The sequence below is a fragment of the Cyrtonyx montezumae genome, unplaced genomic scaffold, assembly GCF_038088225.1.
Source record: "Cyrtonyx montezumae isolate F1298 unplaced genomic scaffold, pur_monq_1.0 scaffold_3, whole genome shotgun sequence".
NCBI lineage: Eukaryota > Metazoa > Chordata > Aves > Galliformes > Odontophoridae > Cyrtonyx > Cyrtonyx montezumae.
The window spans coordinates 94,415,233-94,437,515 of record NW_027072034.1 but is presented as its reverse complement, the minus strand read 5'-3'; the positions used below and the strand labels follow the sequence as shown (position 1 = coordinate 94,437,515).

Sequence of the window (22,283 nt, the reverse complement as noted above, 5' to 3'; positions counted from 1 at the left end):
ACTCAGGGGAGATCTTATTGTTCTCTACAACTACCTGAAGGGAGGTTATGGTGAGGTGGGAGTCAGCCTCTTCTCCCATGTAACTAGGACTATATGGTTATAAATACAGAAAGCATTAAAGAAGTCTTAGTATATTGAGAAGAGCAAAAACCAGCCTAGACACTATATATTGTTTGGTAGAAATGGAACAAGCCTCATAACGCGTCTTCTATAGTTGCACTCAGTTATAAAAAAGGTTAAGGCTTCATCTGCAGAGAAAGACTTAGGGGTCCTGGTAGACAACAGGTTGGCCATGAGCCAGCAACATGCCTTTGTGACAAAGAAGGCCAATGGCATTCTGGGGTGCCTTTAAAAGAACACGGCCAGCAGGTCAAAGGAGGTGATTCTCCCACTCGACTCTGCCCTAGTGAGGCCACACCTGATTACTGTGTCCAGTTCTGAGCTCCTCAGTTTTAAAAAGATGGGTTATCCTAAAGAAAGTGTAGTGGAGGGGCACGAAGATGGCTTTAAGGGCCTGGAATATCTCCTGTATGAAGAATAGCTGAGAGACCTGGGACACTCAGCCATGCCAGGAGCCCTCAGGAGAAGACTGTAAGATGATCTCATCATTGTTTATAAACACCTAAAGTGCACAAGTCAAGTGGGTGGAGCCAGGCTCTCTTCTGTAGTGTGCATTGACAGAACAAGCAGCAACAGGCAAAAACTGGAACATCAGAACTTCAGTACAACCATGAGGAAGAATTTCTTTACTGTGAGGATGACAGAGCACTAGAACAGGCTGCCCAGGGAAGTTGAGGAGTCTCCTTCTCAAGAGACGTTTGAAATCCACCTGGACCTTTCCTGGGCAACTTACTGTACAGAACCTCCTTCGGCAGAAGGGTTGGACCTGATCTCCAGAGTTCCTTTTCAAACCCTACAATTCTGTGGTTCTAGTTTGCAAAAAATAAAATAAACTTATGAACAAATACTTGGCTTATGAAAGATTCTTAACCAGTGACCTTGGAGGTCTATATAAGTATTATTCACTCTTGACAATTACATGTACAACAGGGTAACAGAAACAGTCTCTACAATTGCAACAAAGATAGCATGTATACTAACACATTTTGACAACACTGCCTGTTCTACTTTTACTGTAGCTATTTATTCTCAGCCATGGCAAAGAACTAGACATATACTAGATGGTTATATCCCCCACAGTAGTATGATTATAAAACTTCTCATAAGATATGGGTAAATTTATTCCTTCTCTTTGGAAAGGAAAAGCAACAACAACAAAGAAACAAACAAACAAAGATGTATAAAGTATTCCACTAATAAAAAGGCAAGTTTCAAGTCTTAAAAAAAGATTTTTTGGTGGACATTTGATGGACACTGCACAAAGCCTATGTATTGCAGCATGTGGCTAGAAGTGATCACCAAAGTTCTGTAGGCAAATGCTCTGAACACCCAAGAAAATTCCATTGGAAAATATCCTCATACCTTAAAACAGATCCCTAACATGCATTAATCCCCTGCTGACAGCTGCTCAGGAATCTAGGCATAGTCTGCAGAGGAACGTGGGAATAGAAGACTTTTCAGACTGGCTCCTGCCTGACCCAGTCTATTGTACATTCAGGGTAAACCTAGTTACTCCAATACTTACGTCTAAAAAAACCTGCATGTTTGACTGCAGCCATTCTGTAATTCTCCTGTAAAGGGGTTCATAGCCTAGCATGATCCCTTTCTTCTGATTGATAAAATCATGATTTGGTGATATAATGTACTTTAAAGCTCTTCCTTCAAAGGCAATAAGCAATTTTTAAGTTATGTCTACATAGACCTCTTACTGTTCATACTTGTACTTTATTTCTACAGGCCTCACATTGAGAGCCACATCATTCATGTAGTTTAATACAAGTCAAACAGCTGGTACTAAACATACAGAATGCCTAACTTTGTTTTTAACCATTACATCTTTGTATATAAACACTGCCTCGGTCTGTCATGGAAACTGCCATGGAAAGGCTTGTTACTGTAAACCTTTGGAATGCCAGAATGACTTTAAAGGTACAATAAATAAATTTCAAGAGGATTAGCTTATTTCCATCCACCGTCAAGAAAAAAACCAAAACATTTAAAGTCTACAAGAATGGAGTAGTTTTAGATTCTGTGCATTCCAGTGAAAGCTCCAGATGTTTAGTTATTACTATCCTTCTGTCAGAGCACAATTTAACAAAGTTATAAGATAAACCAGTCAATTTCTCTTTTTTTTTTTTTTTTAAGTCCAAATTATTTGTCTACAAAGAAAAGCTAACGGTATAGAGTTTTACTATTAAAAAAAGAAGGAAAGAGTGAACAGAGTCTCTCACCAGGGTTATGGGACTTGCTTATTCACAAAAATATTTCCATTTATATGCAGTTCTGAGCACCACCCTTCTCCGTATGCAGAATGGAAGAGTTAACAGTTCACTGATAAGCTACACTTGCTGTAGCTGAAATAGCATAATTCTTATGAATGCTAAAGGGGAGGTGGAATGAAGAGTTTTCTTGGATGTTCTTTCATCACTTGAATGCTATTTGTCTTCTACAACTGCGCTAGCTAGTTATTACAGGAGAAGGGAACAAATGACAAGCAAAGATGAAAGAAGTAGGTAGGCAAACTAATCAATCTCACTTGCACAAAGTGAAGCTCTGCTTTTGTTAACGTACCCATGAAATCTTATTCTGAAGTTCCCATTTAGCAAGCTTTTCATGTGCAGTTTGAGGCAAGACAGGACAGTTGCCTGTAACCAGAGCTCAAAAGGTGTAGATTTTGCCTTTCATCAATGGAGGATGCTGCCTCTGGGTTGGTCAGATTATGAAAAACATTTGAAGTCTCCCATTCAAGGGCAGATGAAGATGCCCAGGCACTCATTGAGCACACAACTGCTTGTAGAACTAACCCAAACTGAAGGCAGCAGCATTCATGTTATGCAACCATCATAACACTGTGAACTTTGTAAGGCTGGAAACATACTGTCACATGTGTCTCTCCTGTCAGCTGCCTCTGTTTTATTTTCTCAACTCCTACAATCAAGTAAAATGACTCAAGGGAAACAAAACACCTCAGGAAGGGAGATGTCAAATCAGTGTACCCTGATATAATGCAAGCCAACAAAACACAGTAAACACAGCGGGGCTACTGTGCACAGTTATGCTGAAGAGCATGTAAGGAGAAAATATTTATCCATCCATGACCAAGTGTTCAGCTCAAAAAAAGAGCAACAAAAACACGTTAGAACTGTAGGAAATCTGAAGCGAAAAAGTGGGTACTCCCAGTTTAAACAAGAAAAAAGAATTAGTTGATTAGATATTGTTTTTAAGATGCATTGCTGCAGTCTTTTCCTTTAAATAACAACTTTGTAGGGCTGGCATTTGTAGACTGCTAAAAACAGCAGCTGCTACTGTCATCAACGAAGAAAAGGAGAAAAAGTAATCAACTGCAGCTCCCTGTTTTATTAAATACAAGATGGTAAAAAAGAATATCCCAAACAGATACATTCCAATACTTTCCAAACAGATTACAAGTCAGTACTATCAAACACAGGGTAACAAAGAGCATTACCAGGAGTGTGGGTTAGACAAGATCCTATAAGTGGAGCGGTACATTCAGGCAGGTGAGACTTCAGAAAAATAAGGGAAATGCTGAAGAGAACTCCTTATTTGTCCTATTCCTCCTTTTAATAAAGTGCTTTAACTGAACACTGTAAACTTACCTGCTTTAAAGCTGAGTTCATCTTGCTCTTGGCCCTCATAGTCATAGAGTGCACGCACTCTCACCTCCATTGCAGGAGAAGTATCTTCATCAAATGGATTGGTGTCTCCATTTGCATCAGTGGAAGAAAAGGGATTGTTGGACTCTTCATCAGACCAATCTGTAGGGTAGCTTTGGTTTTTTTCATAGCTGCTAACACTAAAAACAGATTTTAAATTACTTTTCCGCTTTTACATTTAGAGACTAAAAGTATCCCTAAGATATCAGTTTCCTTAGTTAAGCTTAAGCTTTGGCTTTGAAAATTTCTAATTTCTCTCTGTTTATCTTATCTACCTTGAGCTAGTAACACCTTATTCAGAAAAAAAAAAATCACATTCTTACAATATATTCAAAGTAAATTAAAAAAAAGTAAAAAGAAAAAGGGAAAAATAAAAAGAAATCAAAGACAACTTTCCTATAAACTCCAATAAATTTCTCTAACAAGAAACCTGTAGCATCTATGAGATTTACTCCTGGAAGATAAAAGCTGTGAAGGCAGTAGATAAGAGGAACTAGGTATTTAAATTGCATTGCAGAACCTCTCTCTCACTTCTCTATGCACTCCTTTTTGTACGTCGCAATCCCCCAGTATAAAAGCTTCATTACAGAGTGACAACCTGATCATTTAAAGAAGAGTTTACTGTTAAGTACGCGCATGCTGTTTAAGACAGTGATATCCTTAGGTAGGCATACTGAAGCAACATAACAGTGGTTTGAAAAGGTCCTAAACAAAAAAAAAGAAATCATAAAAGCAGACTTATTCAGCAAGAACACATATTGGAGTAAAGCTCCAGGAGCCTTTTCGTTAGAAAAATAAACATCAACATTTTATAAGACTTGTTAAGGAAGGAAAAAAACAACAGCAGTTCTGTTAGCAACTGCCAGAAAGCCCAACAGTGTCAACCAAAGATGAGGGCAACAGATGTGCCATCTGTTAGGAAAGACAGGTTAGGTTACAGTGTAGCTTACAAAACCTCTCAGACTTCATGCACCAACTAGCATAGCACTATAGAAACTGAAAATTGAAAATCCTGGATAGAGAAAGTGTAAAAACAATTAAAAATAACATTTCACCAACTTTTTGATCTTATTGTCCTCCTTTTCACTGACAGTACTCCCAGTATCTTCTTCATCTTCAAAGGGATTGTAACTTGATTGTACTGACTGCACTGTGTTACTCTGGACACTAAGACTGCTAATTTGGAAAAGAAAGAGCATTATGATGACCCTATCTGTTTAAGAGTAAAAACACTAATTCGTGTCCCACTAAGTAGTTTTTTAGCAGACCCTTTCTGCAGCCAAAAAAAAAAAAAACAACCAAAAGAACAACACAAACCAATTAAGAGTGGCTTAAGATCCAAGAAAGTTCTGTCAGACTCACATATGATACACGCCTCCAGAACTAGAACCATTACTTTCTAAGGAAGCTGCTGTTAACAGCTATGTATTAATGGCATCCAGATTACTGAAGTTGGTAAACATTTTGCAAGCTAAGATTTCAAGGATAAACTGTCGTTTCTAGAGACAGAAAAACAGCAACAGACTAACCACCAGATCAGCAACACAGTTCAGTTTCACTACAGGGTTTAGTTTCTTATAATCCATAGCAGAGAGGCAAAAGTTAAATGGAGAATAATCACCAAAATATTTTGTGAGCTGCAGAAAGCTATTGTAAGAACGCTCACAGATAAGTAACATTTAAGTGTACAGTGGCTTTCTGATCCTATGATTTTGTTAGCTTAAATAACTAAAATAACTAAAAAAAAATACCTGCTATGTTTGTTAGGCTGTGAAACTTGATCTCCTGTCTGATTAATACCAGTCAGAGTCACTCCATCAGAAGCTTTCTTCTTTTCTCTTCTGCTGAGAGTGCGATTCAGGTCTGCAGACCACTCCTAACAACGAATGTAAAAAGTGATTGAGAAATGTAATCTCACACTAATTATCACATTTAATTTGTCAGACTGTGTTACAGAACATACATTTATACAGACTTACAAACAGTTAGAGTAAAGATAAGTTACTCTAAATGTTTTGGTTATAGCCCTCATCTAGGTCCTATCTTTGCAATGCAAACATGTCTTTGCTACTCACAGATCCCAAAGTGACTTGTACTTCCCTGCTTAGCATTCTGTACACCTTAAAAAGATTTAAAATATCAAACATCCAGTAGAGACCTGGAGAAATCAAAGGAATTGCTCAGTGCAACTCTTTAAAAGTTGTACTGAGAGCATTTACTGTTTCATGTAAGGCCAAGACATCTGGCTTTTTAAAATTAAATCTTAGGTTTACCTTTTGAAGTATTACAGTCTACTTCAAGATACAAGCTTACTTCTAAAGAAGTGCTGCAGGACTGACCTACAAGGGAGTTCATTTTTCTAGTCATTGCATATAACGTTTCCTGTCCCTAGAACGTGAATGAGCCCTTAGGGTACTGCACTCAAATATTTTGTCCATAAAAACCATCCAAAAGAGCTCATATCAACATGACTGTTCACAAGACTCATGATGTCATTTGTTAAGTATCCCCTCATTGATGTTCTGAATCACTGAGAAGTTTCAGAAGGCAGATGAACAGACATGATGAGACCCAAACAAGTTATACCTTCTAAGTCAAGCCAGGCTGCATACCGATATAAAACAGACAACAAAGAGTAAACTGGATGCAAGCAAATATCCTATGCTTAGACACATTTCACCTCCGAAAACATGATGGAAGTTAATTCAGGAGATGGTTTGCTATCCAAAAGATAAATTCTGAGTTATTAAAAAGAAAACAAAGATTTTGTAAGATACTATTACTAGTTGTTTTTATACAAGTAGCGTGGTCAGTCTTCAGTGATTCCTGGCCAACTTTTCAGACATAACTCTTTATTTTCAACTCCTACAAATACATACGGATTTTTGAGTTACCGTAATACAAAGACCACTGACCTAGGTATATTTGTAGTTTATAATGACATTTCATATTCATTTGATCATGAGTTTTGATTTTACTTACATCATCCTTGTAGCATGTAAATGAAAAAAACCCTTGATTAGAAAAATAGTAACAACAGCATTTCGTGTATTAATTATAATGTTTATGAAAAAGGATGGTATTTCCCCCACACAGAAGTAACTGAAGTTCAGTGCTTCTGGCAAAGAAATTCTGCGGGACTACTACTACAAGCATTCTTACCTAGACTTTAAAATCAAAAGTTATTAAGATTTTTAAAAACAAGTGACACTTTCCATGAGGTTAAAAATAAAATACTTTATGCACAATAACTGATGTTTCTACTCCATTAATTGAATGTCCAGAAATTATTTTGATTGAATTTATGGTTCTGTCCAGAAATTCCAGCCTTTTGATACCCTGCTAGTATGATTCTGCACTGATACAATTTGGAATTTGTTTCTTGTAAGTTAAGTTAGGAAAACACTACTCAAAAGCTTCCCTTTTCCTCTGAAAACTGTATTCAGCATTAAAATAACTGGTGCAAGGTAGGATTAATTATTTTTATTTTTATTTTTTTTAATATAATGGTATCAGAAAAACTAATTAAAGACCTCTAAGTTATCAGAACTTATTTGGAATATTTATTTCAACAATCTTTGCTACCTACTCAATAACAACAAGGAGATTCCAATTTAATTCTGACACTGAAAGGGAGAATCACATACTAAGAACTTCAGTAATAACTTCATTTTTTTTTTGTTTTTAAGAAGTCAGCTTTTACCTCTCTACTCTTTAAATAGGTGTTTGATATTATCACCTCCAAAAAAGGCTGAGGGAACCCAACAGAATCCAAGAAAAGAAAAAACTGTAAAACAACAAGATTATTCACTAGAAGCTGCTTGAGTCTAAGAGTCTCATCAGAAGGGCACATGCCAGAAAGGAAACAGGAAAAGAAAAAAAAAAAAAAATCAACCAGAAAAACAAATCTGAGTTTTCCATAGTCCGATCTTACCTCAAACTGAGGCCAATTCATTGACATCCCTGGACCTTGATTAGCTCTGAACCACCGCAAGTCTTCAACAGCATCTGCAGTTTTGATGTTCTGTTCCAGTTCACGGTAGATATTTTTGTAACTGCAAAATAAATTTGTCTTCAAATTTAGTATAAATGTAGAAAACATGGCAAATTCCCTGGTCTCATTCTATTCATATACATACACACACACACACACAAATAAAACAAGAAGTGCTCAAGCTTCACAACAGTACTGGAAAAAAACCATCACAAGACAGACTTCTCAAAACTGTAGGATAGACCTATTAACTCCCTGTAAAAAATTCAGTGAAATAACATCCTTATTTAAAGACTGATTACTACTAGCCTGTAAAGTACCTTAAATAGCTGTCAGTACATGTAGTACTTAATTTGGAATGTATTTAAATTACCAAATGTCAATCTTGAACTTTTGTGAATTTAAAAGCCTTACTACAAGATAGTAGGGCTGTTTTCTGTGGTAACTTTACAGCATTCTGTATGGAGCTAGGAGTTGGACTCAATGATCCTTACGGGCCCATTCCAACTTTGGGTATTCTATGATTCTGTGAAATTCCTGTCTTAATCCAATGAGACTTATAATTCATTATGAAAATAAAAGTCTCCAACATGAAGCAGAGTTAATTGAGTTAAAAAAAACCCAAAACTTTAGTGTATTTCTTCTACCTACTAACAACTTTTACTGTTTTAGGTTCTGTGATCTTATTAACTATACCATTTACACAAAACAGCAAATGCAATATAAACGAACACTGCTGTGTCTGTTCATCTTTTAGTCTAATTCTTCTCTGTTTAAGTAGAATTCCCTTAACGGTGAAGGATTACATAGAAAAGAATTCACGTTGCAGATACAATTCTGATCCCCAGTCCTAACACATTAACATTAGAGGCTGAACCTTCCCACCCAATATTCCCTTATGTTTTTTTGCACTGTGATAAATGGCAGTGGGGGGGCAGTCTGACAAAATGGCATCTGACATGGAAGTGTGTGTGAAGCAAAGGGGAGTCACTGAAATCAGCTGTGCAGAAAAAATGGCATTGACATTAATTGGTGCTTGCTGACCAAACAGCAGATGTGAGCACAGTGAAGTGGTGGGTGGTGCCTTTCAGCAGTGGTACACCATTGGCGTAGATTTTCATAAGTGCAGCAGACAGACTTGTTCATGACTGGTGAAAACACATAGCTAGGTGTTGACTGTGTTGAAAAAGTGTTTTGTAGCTGAGAATTTCCTCTATCAAGTAGTGTTTCATTGTGCTCTTCAGCTGTCGTAGTTTCCATGGAAATAAAAAGGAGGTATTACTTTTGGAGCGCTCTACTTATATCAACAATGAGGGTTTACCAGTTCATTCAGTACCTTCAAACATGACTAGGAAATGCTAGGGATAGATGTTGACTGGATCTTAGATAAAACAAAGAAATCACATATTCCACTTTAAGTCAATTGAACAACATATTAAAATTAAGTTAGATTTTAAACTAAGCTACTTGAAGCATGGATTATTTTTTACTCAAAAGTATTAAGCATTAACGTTGAGGTCTTGCACAGTTTTACCTTGCAACGTTAGACAAATCAAGGTGTTTTTGAACTTCCAGTAACACTTCTCGAAAGAAACGTAAGCGTTTTTCCTCAAACTGCTGACACTGTTCAAATACCTGCTCCATGTTTTCCATATATTGAGGAGTGGCATTATCTAATTCTTTCAGTGATTTTTCATATTTTTCTTTTGTCTAAGGTGGAAGGAGAAGAAAGGAAATCGATTAGCAATGTTTTTATTACAGTCTGACAAGACCCACAAATATAATAACAGACAAGACCTAGACTAAAATACACCAAATAGCATTCTCTTTGAATTATCACAGTACCTGTTAGACCATTATGAGTCACCTAACAAAATAACAAAACAATTACAAATGAATGCCTGAGCCTCCTCTCTGGCTTTTTAACAGAAACAACAAAAAATGTTAATGTAATCCTAAAGATAAAAAACAAAGGAGGCATTCTGTATAAGAGTAAGTAGTCTTTCCATTTACAGAGTCTCATAGTTAAGGATCTCCAAATAATTTCAGTGTTAGCATTTCCCCTTCAGCAATTTACATAGCCCACTGTTACAAACAGAAAAACATACCATTGCAGAGATTCCTGTGAACAGAAATCACAAATCTAGTAAGCTCAGCTAACAGACAGAATCTCAGACTCTGGATTAATTTACAGCAGTAATCCAGAGATATTAAGATACCACCCAACATAACACTGGTCCTCCAGATCTCAGAGCAACATCCCAAAGGGAAAAAAATGTCTTTGAAAAAAAAAGTCACATTTACCATATTTAAATAGACTGTATCAGCTTCGTTTCTTCAGTAAATAATTTTTAAAGAGTGTGCATTGTGCAGTCAGGAATGATGACAATTTCAGGTGCCAGCATGCTTTGAGCATCTATCAAACAGTCTCTCAAACAAGGTAACTCAGTCCTCACTACCAAATATGAAGAACTCTTGTACTATTCTATTTCTTTCCCTACTCAAAGTACTTAAGTAAAATAAAGTTTCTATTACCTGTTCTTCTCGAAAGAACGTAGCAATGACACGCTTTGGCAAAAATCCCAAATTATGGCATAGGAACATAAAGTAAGCTGCTCTGCAGTCCACAGTACATTCAGCAGGAAAAAAAACAACAACAAAAGCTTAGATATGGACAAGCTATATATTAGTCATACCTTTAGTACATCTTGTTTACTTCTCTCCACTTTGTCTTGTAATTTCTTGAGTTGTTCAGGATTCAGTGCTGGATCAGCTTTGCTATTTGTCTCTCTGGATATAGCCAGTTTCTCCTCCTTACAGGCTGCATGGTATGCCTTCTTTGCAGCTTCCACCTAAAAAAAGATTTGAATCTCTACATCTGTGACATTTCATAAAACAATAATGAGGTTTTGCTTCAGAAAGTTTTTTGTTTTGTTTGCTTTTTGGTAAACATTTTATTTAGACCGAGGAATGAACAATAATCAATGTAAGGAAATTAATGCACTGATTTGAAATCAGTGTATTTCACCACAGAAGAAATATCACTTATACAGGCTTAGAGAAGTGAAGAAAGACTCAAGAAAGATTTATAGGAAGTCTTGAGTATAATTTTTCCTCATGCCCATGTTCCTCTGCTCCCCTTCTACAAACCTTTTATTTAAGTATAACATTGCATGACAAGGAGAAAATTCACTATCAGTTTTCCCCTGATCATTCATAACTTCTCAATGCATGGGATATATTATTGAAATAACTTAAATTCCACCTTTTCCAGATTTTCACTGAAGCCACCAAGATTAAAGAGAGACCAAAAGAAAATGTTTAATTTCAGAAGAGGACAGAAAGGAAGAGATCTTTTTGAGAAAGGAGGGTCCAGCAGATAAAATAGGGAGTTTACTCCCTTACAGAGATCTGAGACATTAATATATTGTAACACAGGATATCTAATACATAGTCTACTGCTGTACCTCTTTCAGCTTTTTTGCCCAGGGTTTCTGAGCTTTCCTAAATCCATCTTCTGCTTCTTTGGTTTCCTTAAATCCTCCCATCATTTGCTTATGAAAGGCTTCCTTCTGCCAGTTCTTGATTTTTTCAAAGTCTTCATTCATCAGTGAACCTTTTACTTCTAGATGTAGTTCACTCACTTTTTCAGCTTCTGACATAAAAGCACACCAAGCCCTTTCTACTGTTCCATACTGTGGGCCTAAACACAACAAAAAGTATCATTCTCAATAACCATCACCCACATGGAACTTATATTCCCAAGAAACTACCTGAAGCCATTCACTTATATTCATTTCTAAATAAGAATTCCCAGATAATTATGCAAATCTAGAAATGGGAATTTTTTAAAAGACAAATTTAGAATAACAAATTAAAGTAATACTTAAATAATACTCATTTATTCTGGCCTGTATTTCCCTACACCGCGATTCCCAATATTAAATCTATTAGCTTCTCTTTGAATTGGCTTCAATTTGTCAACACACTTTTTGAAGCATGGACAACCAGGAAAAGAAAAGCTAACTCAAAATATTAAACGGTACCAGATCAACCTTTCATTAAAATGCTGATTTTCCATTACTGGCTCTCCAACAATCACTGATCCCTTTTCAGACAAACACTCTTCAAACAGTGTGCTCTCTACCATTATTATTTACCCAGAAACAGCAAATCTGTAAAACTGAATTTATTTGGATACATTGACAGTGGAGGCAAGATTCATCTGCTTCCACAAGAAACAAGCAAATAACAAAAGGAGCTAAGTTTTGTCGGTTTGTTTTGCTTTGTCTTAATCAAGGAAAGCTTGATCTTTGAAAGACTCACGTTATACACTGAGCCACATGCAAAGGTTCCATTTAAGCTAAGCATTTCTACTTTCAACTTACCAAAAACATTACACTTTTTTTTCTATTCAGAAAGCGTTCAAAGTTAAAAATAAGGATGTATTACCTTTTTCCACAAGCTGTTTCCATCTTTTTGCCCATTCTGTAAGTTGCTGAGCATAGACCTTTTCTATCCGTGCACGCTCATGAATACAATTCATGAGATCATTGCAAAGTCTGTGACCATCATCAATTCGCTTTACTGTCCGCTTGTAATTTCCAACCTATAAAGAAACAAACACTTAGCAATTCCTGCTTGAAACGCCTAAAAGCAAAATAAGTCTCTAATACACATACAGCAACAGTATAAGAAAGTTCATCTGCTATCAGGAATTCATCAGTTATAGGCTTTAAGAATAACTGAAAATAGTGAATGCTAACTTATATAAGATATTAGAAATAAATTATAGTATGATCTGCATGGAAGATGCTGGCATAGAACATGCTGGCAGTTCCCTGAGAGAAAAGCACAGAAGTGACAAGTTCTCCTGTTAAAGAAACAAAAAAGTTATTAAAAAAGCAAGCTTGCCATGCAGTAGACAGACAGTTCAGTCAGCAATGCAAAAACAGCATTACAAAATCTATGTGTTATTAGCCCTGCAGTGTAGGCATAGGTAATTGTCACAATAGTTATTAAGCTATATTGTTCTGCATTATTACTGCTTGGCAATGTTTTACATAGTCAAAATACTTGACACAAGCACTGAAGAAGGAAAGATTTATTTATTACCGAGTACCCTAATTTCATATTGTTTAATTAAAAGATTAATAAAACTGCAACAACATAGGAAGGAGCGTTGTAAAATCTACATCAAACATTAGAGCTTTGGTTTTCTAAGAATGCAGTATAGAAAAAACACATCCACTGTATATCCAGCAGAGATCAGAAGCAGCCTCTTATTACAGCTGTGCTCAGTGCTGACAAGCTAGGTTGCAATTAGTTCAAAAGTATACTCTAGAATTTAATCTGGGCTCAATGCTGATAAAGACACAGAAGTTACCATCCCTAGCATAAATGAAAAACCTTGGAGAGAAAAAAACAAGGGCTCCATGTACAAGCTACAGAGGGATGAGATATGGAAAAAATGTATGAACATTCATAATCTAAGCAAACACCTATTCATTTTTGTGTATTATCAACATTAAACAGCCAATCTAAGTAAAGGCCGGGGGGGGGGGGGGGGGAGGTGGAAGGTGAAGAAAAAGCCTGATACAGCTGCCAAACTAGTATTTCCACTAGTTTCAAGGTCAGTCAGGTTGACTTTACTTGTAAACATTAAACAAGACATAAAAACTCAGGTAACAGAATTCGCATGGCCTATTAAGTATTACAGTCAACTTCTTATCAGCCCTAACCACCTGACTAAAAAATAAAAATAAAAATAAAGCTGTAAAGTAGTAGGCCAACCATTCAAATACTTAAAGCACATTTGTCATTTTTACACTAATTGCATCTTAAAATGTGGGAGGCCATCCAACTTCCCGGTTCGAATTTATTCGTAATTTTGTCAGCAGATGTACACGCAAACCATCTGCTTCAGAAAAGCTCCTCAGAGCACAAAGGGAAATATTTTAATACTCTTAAAAGAAGAAAAAACTATATTAAGTTCTGGAAAAAATAAGTGGGACTTCATCAATGACTATTCTGATAAATAAAGATGAATGTTGGCCAAAAATAAGTTGACAATTCAGGGTCAACCAAGCAAACAACAAAGTGAATGATGAGAAGACGATCCACTTAAGACACTGTCCTCAAAGCATTAATTTGAGTGTTTTTAGACTACATCCACTTCAATAGATCTAAGAAACTCAGGTATCATCTAAGTAAAGTCACTGAAGTCATCAGCCACTATTTGTCCTACTCATCAAAAAGTACCCCCTTTAGAAGCAGGAGGTTAAAGACTGAGACATAAAACAATGCAAGGGAAGAAGTTATCAGCAATGCAAAGAAACAGGCATCAAAATCAGACAGACACTGCATTCATGTCCAAACAGACTTCATCTATTAATAAGGAAAGTCTAAAAGGTAACCTCTTACTTTCAGGGCAAATACTGAAAATGAGAAATAAGTAGTTTCAGACTAACAGCACATGGTAACAAAGATCATAGAAATGTATGTAGGTTGCTCCAAAAGTAATGTCTCCCATTTATTTCCATGGAAACTATAACAGATACAAAGAGCACAATAATTGATAGAACACATTCCTAACCACAAAACTTTCTTTTTCTACAGTCACCACCATTACATACATACATTACATACAGTCACCACCGTGCATTTTCAGCAGCAATAAACAAGTGTCACATGTCACACTCTTAAAATCTATACCAGTAGAGGTGACTCACGGCTACTGCCACCACTGCTGAAACACACCACCCACTGCCTCACTGTGCTCACATCCATTGATGCTATTCTGTCACACTGCCCCTCTGCTGCCATCTGTCACACAACAAAATGTAATTGAATACTGGCAGCAAAGTTCAACCCCTACTGCCATAACACCAACAGCTGCCTCTGATATTGTGAGCCAAAATAATAAAATGGGTGGCATTACTTTTGGAGCAGACCCCATATAATCCAAGCATTAAGAAAATTAAGTACCTGAAAGAACATTGCTAACGTTTGTGACAGGAGGACAAAATTATTCACGTGCTCAAAATTACTCGGGCTGTAGGTTCACAGCCAAGCAGGCTTAAAACAGGTTACATTTGGCACAACTACTGAAAGCCTTATACTAGCATCAATTTGAGTGTCTAGTTACATGCTCAGGGATTTATGTCTCAAGCAAGAACATTTCCTTTCATAAATTTTCACTACTAAATTAGCATTTTCTATGCTAACAGTGAATTGATGCTGGCTGCCTTGTGGTATTTTTAATGTTTTCATTTTGAGTCGTCTGAGCAAATCCGGCCCACACAGTAATATCTAGCAGTTGTCAAGTCTCAGGCAGCATTCAAAGAACAGAATTCAACTCGCCTATCACAGCCTAACTCACTCCTCAGCCTTCTGTCACATGCTGACCAGAAAAGACTCACCCACACCACCTCCCTTTAGCTGAAGAGGACTGAAGGAACTAGCATTATAGTATAGAACAAGAATAAGGCCTACAATACTAGAGAATAACAACCTTGTATTCCAAAGAAAGTCATTTGTAATATTTTTCAAACCAAACACCAAATAAGTTGGTTCAAACTACTGTTTCATAAATCATATTAGACATCACATTCAATTTTCATGCCCCATGAAGTTTTGGAAACAAAGCATTTTTCTATAATTTGTTACAGGACACTGAATGTAAATCATATACGTGGCATTTAGCATTTTTAAAACATAGTTCTCAGATCCTGACTCTTAGTCACTAAATAAATTCATTCTTCATAAACAAAGTTCCTTGAGCAAGCATTTAAAATTTATTTATCATACTAAAACTAAAATGATTTATGTCAAATTTAGTTAAGTCTCCAGACTTAGAATGTTGGCTCTGATGCTGTAAGATCACCCATCCTTTGTCTTTTCAGACAAGGTTCCTTTCTTTTGTAACAGCCTGAGCCCGCCAGGGCAGATAGCGTAGAGAAAAGAGAAAAAAGGTATTTCAGTGTTGTGGACTTTCTCTAGTATCTTACTGACACACGCTCTCCAAGTACATCATATCAAAATTTAAGTAACTGTTTTACATGAATCTCGCCAGCTTTTCCCATATATTCATGCACAGGCATGCATATAGATTTCCATTTCAAATGCATTTGCACCTCCCTCCTCTCCCTGCAGTTTTAGATACAAAGATGGAGGATACAGCTGTCTGCATTTGATTTAGAAGACCAGAGGCAGGGAAGAGATGCACAGGGCTCTAGGGAATGTGCAAGTAGCCAAAAAAGTTCACGCAAGGAGCACATTTGAATAGATTAAACTTGTTTTTAGCCTGCTTACCATGAAGTTCCCTGCTTCAGCTCAGCCCAAATAACCATGTCTGTAGATAAGCACATCCATTCCATTCTTGCAGTCATTATCTGCATCTCATAGCCTACAATCCTGACTGACCCCTTGCTTTTGTCTGTTCCATGATCCCCACCGGTCCTTTCCTTCTTTCATTTCCTGTCTGTGGTTCAGGTCTGACCTAAGGACTCCAGGGTGCAACAAATGCCCCTGCAGATAGAGTCCTCAGTACAGTGAAGGACCTATCAGTAAATGAGGGCTCCAGGACTTATCTCCAAGTGAAATCTGTTGAAAGGCAGAGTCAGCCTTGGAAAGGCTCAATTTAGTGAGAGGCAGCATCTATCTCAGGCAGGATTGGGCAGGACAGCACTTGCAGCACGGCTTTCTGAAGATCACGCTGGACTTCTGTCCTACTCAAGAAATTCAAGATGCTGCATTAGTAACACTTAAACTCGATCAGTGGATAGACTAGACTAAGATAAAATAAACTTTCTTATGAGCAGCTAAACAGACCCAACTTAGAAAAGCTCCAGTGCTTAAATTCTACAGTCACTTAATAGCCTTCTGCCTTCCCTATGTGAATGCATGTATACTCTTGAGTGCTAACTCCCTCCTCAACCCAGGACTACCCTACCCACGTCAAATATAGATCTGATATCCTCAAATAGTAATGATTTTTAACGTAAAGTATTTTAAAGAATACTTAAATGTTTAAAGGTAACACTAACTGAATTAAAAATATTCACAAATATATCTGCACAAAGTGTAGTAGAAACACTTAGATCTTCTATACCTATAAATAAAATTAATTCTTACAATGAATCTGTTCAAAAACTGCATTTTGAACTATGGAGACTGCAATGACACATTTTGGTGAAAAAAATGGAACGTGCAGCCTGCCAGAAAGAGCAGGGAGTCATGGAAAGGGAAAAGGATTCCAACCTCCGCATGCCAAGGAAGCACTAGGTTACTGCAGCTAAGTCAAAACAAGTAAAAGCTGACACATACACTGAACACAACCTGAATTTTAGGTGGAGGGAGAGGGGGAAGAAAAAAAAAATCCAAATAACCGCATGACTTAACACAGTTTTATTTGATATTCCATTTTTCTCCCGAATTTCTGAGGTAGACTGCAATCATTCTGCAAGGCTTACCCCTGCCCTTAGTCACAAGAAATATTTGAGCCAAAACAAAGAAGACAAATATTATTTGTAGCAGCTGACCAGAAAAAAATAATAATCCTGTTTTTCTTTGTTTCATCAGAGCTACATTTACATAATACCTTGCCATTTTCAGATTTCTGCATTAGCACTGCTCAGTACATGAACACAGGATTTCACCAATTAGAGTAACTTTCTGATCTTTTTTGGGTTGTTTCCTGTTAAACTTGCACTACAAATGAAGCATTTCCTTCAGGAAGGTAAACTGTAAGACTACAAGCTTTCCTACAGTTTCAAGGACAGTGAAATCTTTCACCATAAGATATTTAAAAACTGTATCCTGCTTTCAGTTTAGCATTAACATCACACGCTCAGCTGCTGTTCACCCTTAGTTGCTAGAAACACTTGGAAGAAATGATCCCCTAAGAAGTTTCTTTCTCGAAGATACTGCTATAATGGTCAAGTTCTTGATTAAATTGGCAAAAATTCTGATTCTCAGTTCTTACTGTGGTACCCTCACCATGCCCCTTTCTTTCATAAACTCTGTTAGCCAAGTTTCCCCTTTTTTTCCTACAGATAATACTGAGCTTTGCTACTAATATACTTCAGGTGATCCCATTTTGCCCCATTTCATCTATAAAAGCCTTTGCATGTTTGTTCTGGTTAGGCAAGAAAATACCCCTTCTTGTTTCAGTATTTCTTCTTGTGTACAAGCACAACATTGAGTCATTTCAAATCTTTCCTAAGCTAAGACTTGGGGAATTCACAACAGCCAAAGAAGGACAAGCATACAGTGACCAGGTATTCAGTATCGCAGAGCTTAGCAGTACACGCCTCTTTCCTCTATAACCATCCAGGTACAATGTTAACCAAGCACCGTCACTGATACGAGAATATATCAAAGATTACAGCCTCAATATTTTATCATTTCACAACATTTGTGACTCTCCCTTTATATTACATTACTTACACACCTTTATCTCAACTTTCTATTTGGGTGGGGTTTTTTTGTTTTTGTTTTGTTTTTTGTTTTGTTTTTAAGCATATTCATAGACAAGGATAAACTCTAAAAAGAGTTAAAAACCACTTAACAGGTTTTTCTGGTACACTGAATGAAAAATAAGGGTATTTTAATTTGTCAGCAGCTCCGAACGTGGCAAACATTCAGCAATTGCTAAACTCCAGTCAATTAATTCCTGCATATTATAATTATTAAAACCACTAATAGAGAGCTTCAAAGCCTGAAGTAAGATCTGACATTAACTCATTTTCCAAGCTTGCTTATTTTATCCATAACTAGTTGGCCATTATGAACTGGAATCATTTGAAAGAAAATAAATTTCCTTATCTCTAAAGTCACGGTAGCATACAATGTGTTTTGTTGTTGTTTTCAACTGGCAAATACTCATAGGCAGGAAACGAACAGTAATGAGCTTTGAAGGCTTAGTCAATCTTGCACATACCAATGGCCAGCATGAGAACAAATTACTACCAACGTTCAATTCAACCATAAATACAACTTATTTCTATTTACAAACCAAAAGTTTCCAAATGTTAACTTCTATAAAACACAGTAGTAAATGTTCTCCCTCAGAATAAACGTGCAAAAAACAGATTATTCAAGGCCCAATTTGAAACCTTGTTCTATATTTCCATGCGTGTCTTGAGTATCTGTGTCGATCAAAAGTGGGTTTTGAACACAACTGAACTATTTTAGTCCATAAATTAACACATACACAGCATGAGCATCTCCCAGCACTATCTATGTGTATTTAAGTTTTATACTGGTAAATTTACCAACATAAATTAACTGCTGGATTCAAGAAAAATCCTGAGGAAGCTCAGGCCCTGAAAAGCTGAAGCCAAACACACTAGTAAGCAAATACCTGGCAATGTAAATGGAAAGCATTATGCTGCTCAAAGCTATAAGAACGCATGCAGGAGATATAACAGCAATCTACTGTTATAGAGTCCAAATATTTCTAAAATGGAAGAACAAAACAGAACAACTGGCTTCATCGGCAGAAGAAGCACTCACAAGGAGTTGAAATCCCTCAACTTCAAAACATCTTCTTTAACATTCAGTCGAGGCTCCTCCCTCTTAAATTCTTCTTAAATTCATCCAACAAGCATACAGCCTTAAAAGATAACTCATGTAGATGTTGGCTGACAGCAGCAGGCACAAAGTACAGACATGGTCATGGGACTGCCAGTTTGGGTACTGTTCATCCCTGCACACGGTTTATAGTGCAGTTTGTCAGAGACACATCCCAGATTGGCTGTCACAGAATCACAGAACTGTAGGGGTTGGAAGGGACCTCTAGAGACCATCAAGTCCAACCCCCCTGCCAAAGCAGCTCCCTAGACCAGTTCTAAACATCTTTTTTAATCAGTTATGCCAAATCAATGCCTGTTTAGAAATAACACAGGACCCAGTTAGTGATTACATCTTTCCAGAACAAAAGACAAGAAACACTTAAATAAAATATTGTTCAGAGGAATAGGAAAGGAACACAGGTATGATTTTCAGACCATCAAAAAAAGTGTGTAACATTTACCGTAGCTTGGGCTAATCAATAAAACATTCAGTTGCTTATACTGTCCTTGCCATCCAGAGTGTTTGGGGCTGTCTGATTTTTGTTTGTTATGTTGTAGTTCTTTCATTTGTTTTTGTGGGGGAGTGGTGTCATGAAAATGCATGCTGTGGCCTAATTTCATCCACCTACAGTACAAAGAGGACCAAATTCCCCTTTATGAATCAGTAGAAGGTGTCTCCTTGCTCGTGGTTCTATCTCCTCATAATGTAACATGCTTAGCACCTAAAAATGCACACCAAGTTCTGTGCTTGAAAAGAATGAGTCTCAGACTTGAGTCTCTAGACCTAATGCCAGTTATTGTTTAGCAGCTGTTCAGAATGCCTACTTTTGCTTGGATTAGTAGGAATTTTCTCTACACAGAGGGGTCACCGTGCAGCTGACACAAGCAGAGAATAAGGGAGAATAAGGACTCACATCTAGGGTATAGGTGGCACAGTCAGTGAATAACCTGTGGATCGTTAAAAATAAGACTTTCTACAGGCTGTAGCTGTATGCCTTACCTTGCAAGATACGCATATACTTTCACTTTGATCTCTAGCAATGCTTATTCATCACCTTTCTTACCTTCACAGGTATCCAAGTGAACAATAGCATTTGTTTCAGCTTGCTCAAGGCATTTTTAATATGACTGCAATAGTGATTAGCAAGCATAACACTGGGACTTACTAACAAACTGCATCATCATAATTAACAGAAGACCACTTTTAATATACCAAATTATTTAGTGTGGGATTCAATACTACCTTAGAATCGAAGGCCAATAGGGTCACCTGCTCTTTATGTTTTAAAATAATTCAACACTATATTGGAACAAGACAGTTGTTTCTGTTTAATACAGCAGATGGAAAAAATCCAGAGTTACCAGGTGAACACTGGGCACCAAATTTCCCACTTTCTCTCAGAAAAGTTGCTGCCATCCTGTTCCAGGCCATAATCAGTGTCCTCCAGAACACATCCCTGTCAGCTAAATAATACCGACGAAGGAATTTCTTCTTGGAGCATATCAACAACATTCCTCTCTGTTAAAATTTCTGCACCCAGAAAACACTGAGAGTTCAGCCAAATCTATCAAGGTACACTGAAACTTGTCAGAATGAAAAATAGGTTTCCATTTCTTCAGTTACGCAAGGCATTACTACAACTGAAATTTGACAAAACCCTCCTGTAGCAATTCTCTCTTATCTCTCAGAATGTCTTCCCTTAATATTTTGCAATTCCTTGCTTTCTATGCAAGCATAGATAAAACAACACTCAAATTTTTCCATATCCTAAAATATTTTTATTTGCTGAACGTCTGAAGAATTTCAGGGGGCAAGAGCTGGAGGGACTGATGTGGTCTCCTGGAAAGGATTTCTTCTTCCACTAAGAGACAAAAACCCAAGTCAGTACTAAAAGATGAACTAAATAACAAAAATCTTCCCTCAGTTTACTTGGGAAGTTGCTATTTGCAATTTATTCTACAGAAAGATATTTCTGACAGCCTTATTTTTCAAGTTGCATCACCTGCTCTTATATTCCAAAAGAAAAAGCTAAACAGTCAGAACTTTTAAATTCGCTTATCAACACTTCAATAAGCTCAATTTTATCAGCTCAATAGAACGCCAACATTCAAAAAATAAAAGTGGTTCAGTTACAAAGCTATGCAGTGAGTAAAACCACGGCCCTCACAGGAAGTTCTTAGGGTACATTCCACACCCAGCCACCTCACTCTTTCCTAAGTGTCTTTCAAGAAGAAGATGTGCTTTGCAGCACACTCCAAAGGTAAATAAATTTGGGCTATTTTGGAGTATGAGACAACAAACTCAAAAGCTTCCCACGTCTGCCTCTTCTGCACCACAGCCAGGTTCAAATATATTCACTGCAGTCAGCTGTGGCAGTGAAAAACAGCAACTTGGCTTTCAATAAAATGTAGGTTAAATCTTAAAAAACAAACAGTAAAATCGATTGTGCCAAATACCTTTAGAACTTCTGAAGAAATAAGAAGAGTGCAAATGATGAGTCTGTTGTGAATGTTGGAACTTAAAAATTGATTAAGAATTCTGTAATTCTTTTTATGAAGCATGAAGTACAGAAGCTGCAATTCCAGAGGCTGCATCTCTTCTAGTTAACTCAGATGAAAAACACTAATAACAGCAGTTTGTTTATCCAGTTTGAGAAAGACAAAGACTGGAACTCAAAGTTGCAATTTTCAGCAACAAAATTATTGATTCAGACAATAATGAAAAATGGCAATTTTTAATCTAAAATTCAGATAAACTTTGGTTGCAAAGACAGCTCCAAACCCAGCAAACCAAGAGTTTGGTAATTAAGTTTGACAGGCCTGCTATTAGTGTCAACATGTCATTGTTAATACCAAAGAGTTACTCTTAAGTTGACGTCTTGGTACAAGATGTCCTTTACTTTAGGTTAATGTTCTACT

The 22,283-nt window shown here is 36.9% G+C and overlaps 1 protein-coding gene across 5 annotated transcripts in view; it reads right to left on the bottom strand.

The window, feature by feature from the left end:
- PACSIN2 (protein kinase C and casein kinase substrate in neurons 2) overlaps positions 1–22,283 on the bottom strand; it is a 59,230-nt gene that overhangs the window by 2,573 nt on the left and 34,374 nt on the right. For 3 of the 5 annotated variants that reach the window (XM_065742472.1, XM_065742473.1, XM_065742475.1), the window contains 8 exons: positions 12,241–12,397; positions 11,256–11,491; positions 10,485–10,640; positions 9,323–9,498; positions 7,729–7,849; positions 5,546–5,670; positions 4,854–4,970; positions 3,738–3,934 (listed from right to left, as the gene is read on the bottom strand). In XM_065742472.1, the coding sequence (XP_065598544.1) occupies positions 3,738–3,934; positions 4,854–4,970; positions 5,546–5,670; positions 7,729–7,849; positions 9,323–9,498; positions 10,485–10,640; positions 11,256–11,491; positions 12,241–12,397 (1,285 nt within the window). The remainder of the gene's footprint in view (positions 1–3,737; positions 3,935–4,853; positions 4,971–5,545; positions 5,671–7,728; positions 7,850–9,322; positions 9,499–10,484; positions 10,641–11,255; positions 11,492–12,240; positions 12,398–22,283) is intronic. The other 2 variants (XM_065742476.1, XM_065742477.1) reach the window with 2 other exon arrangements.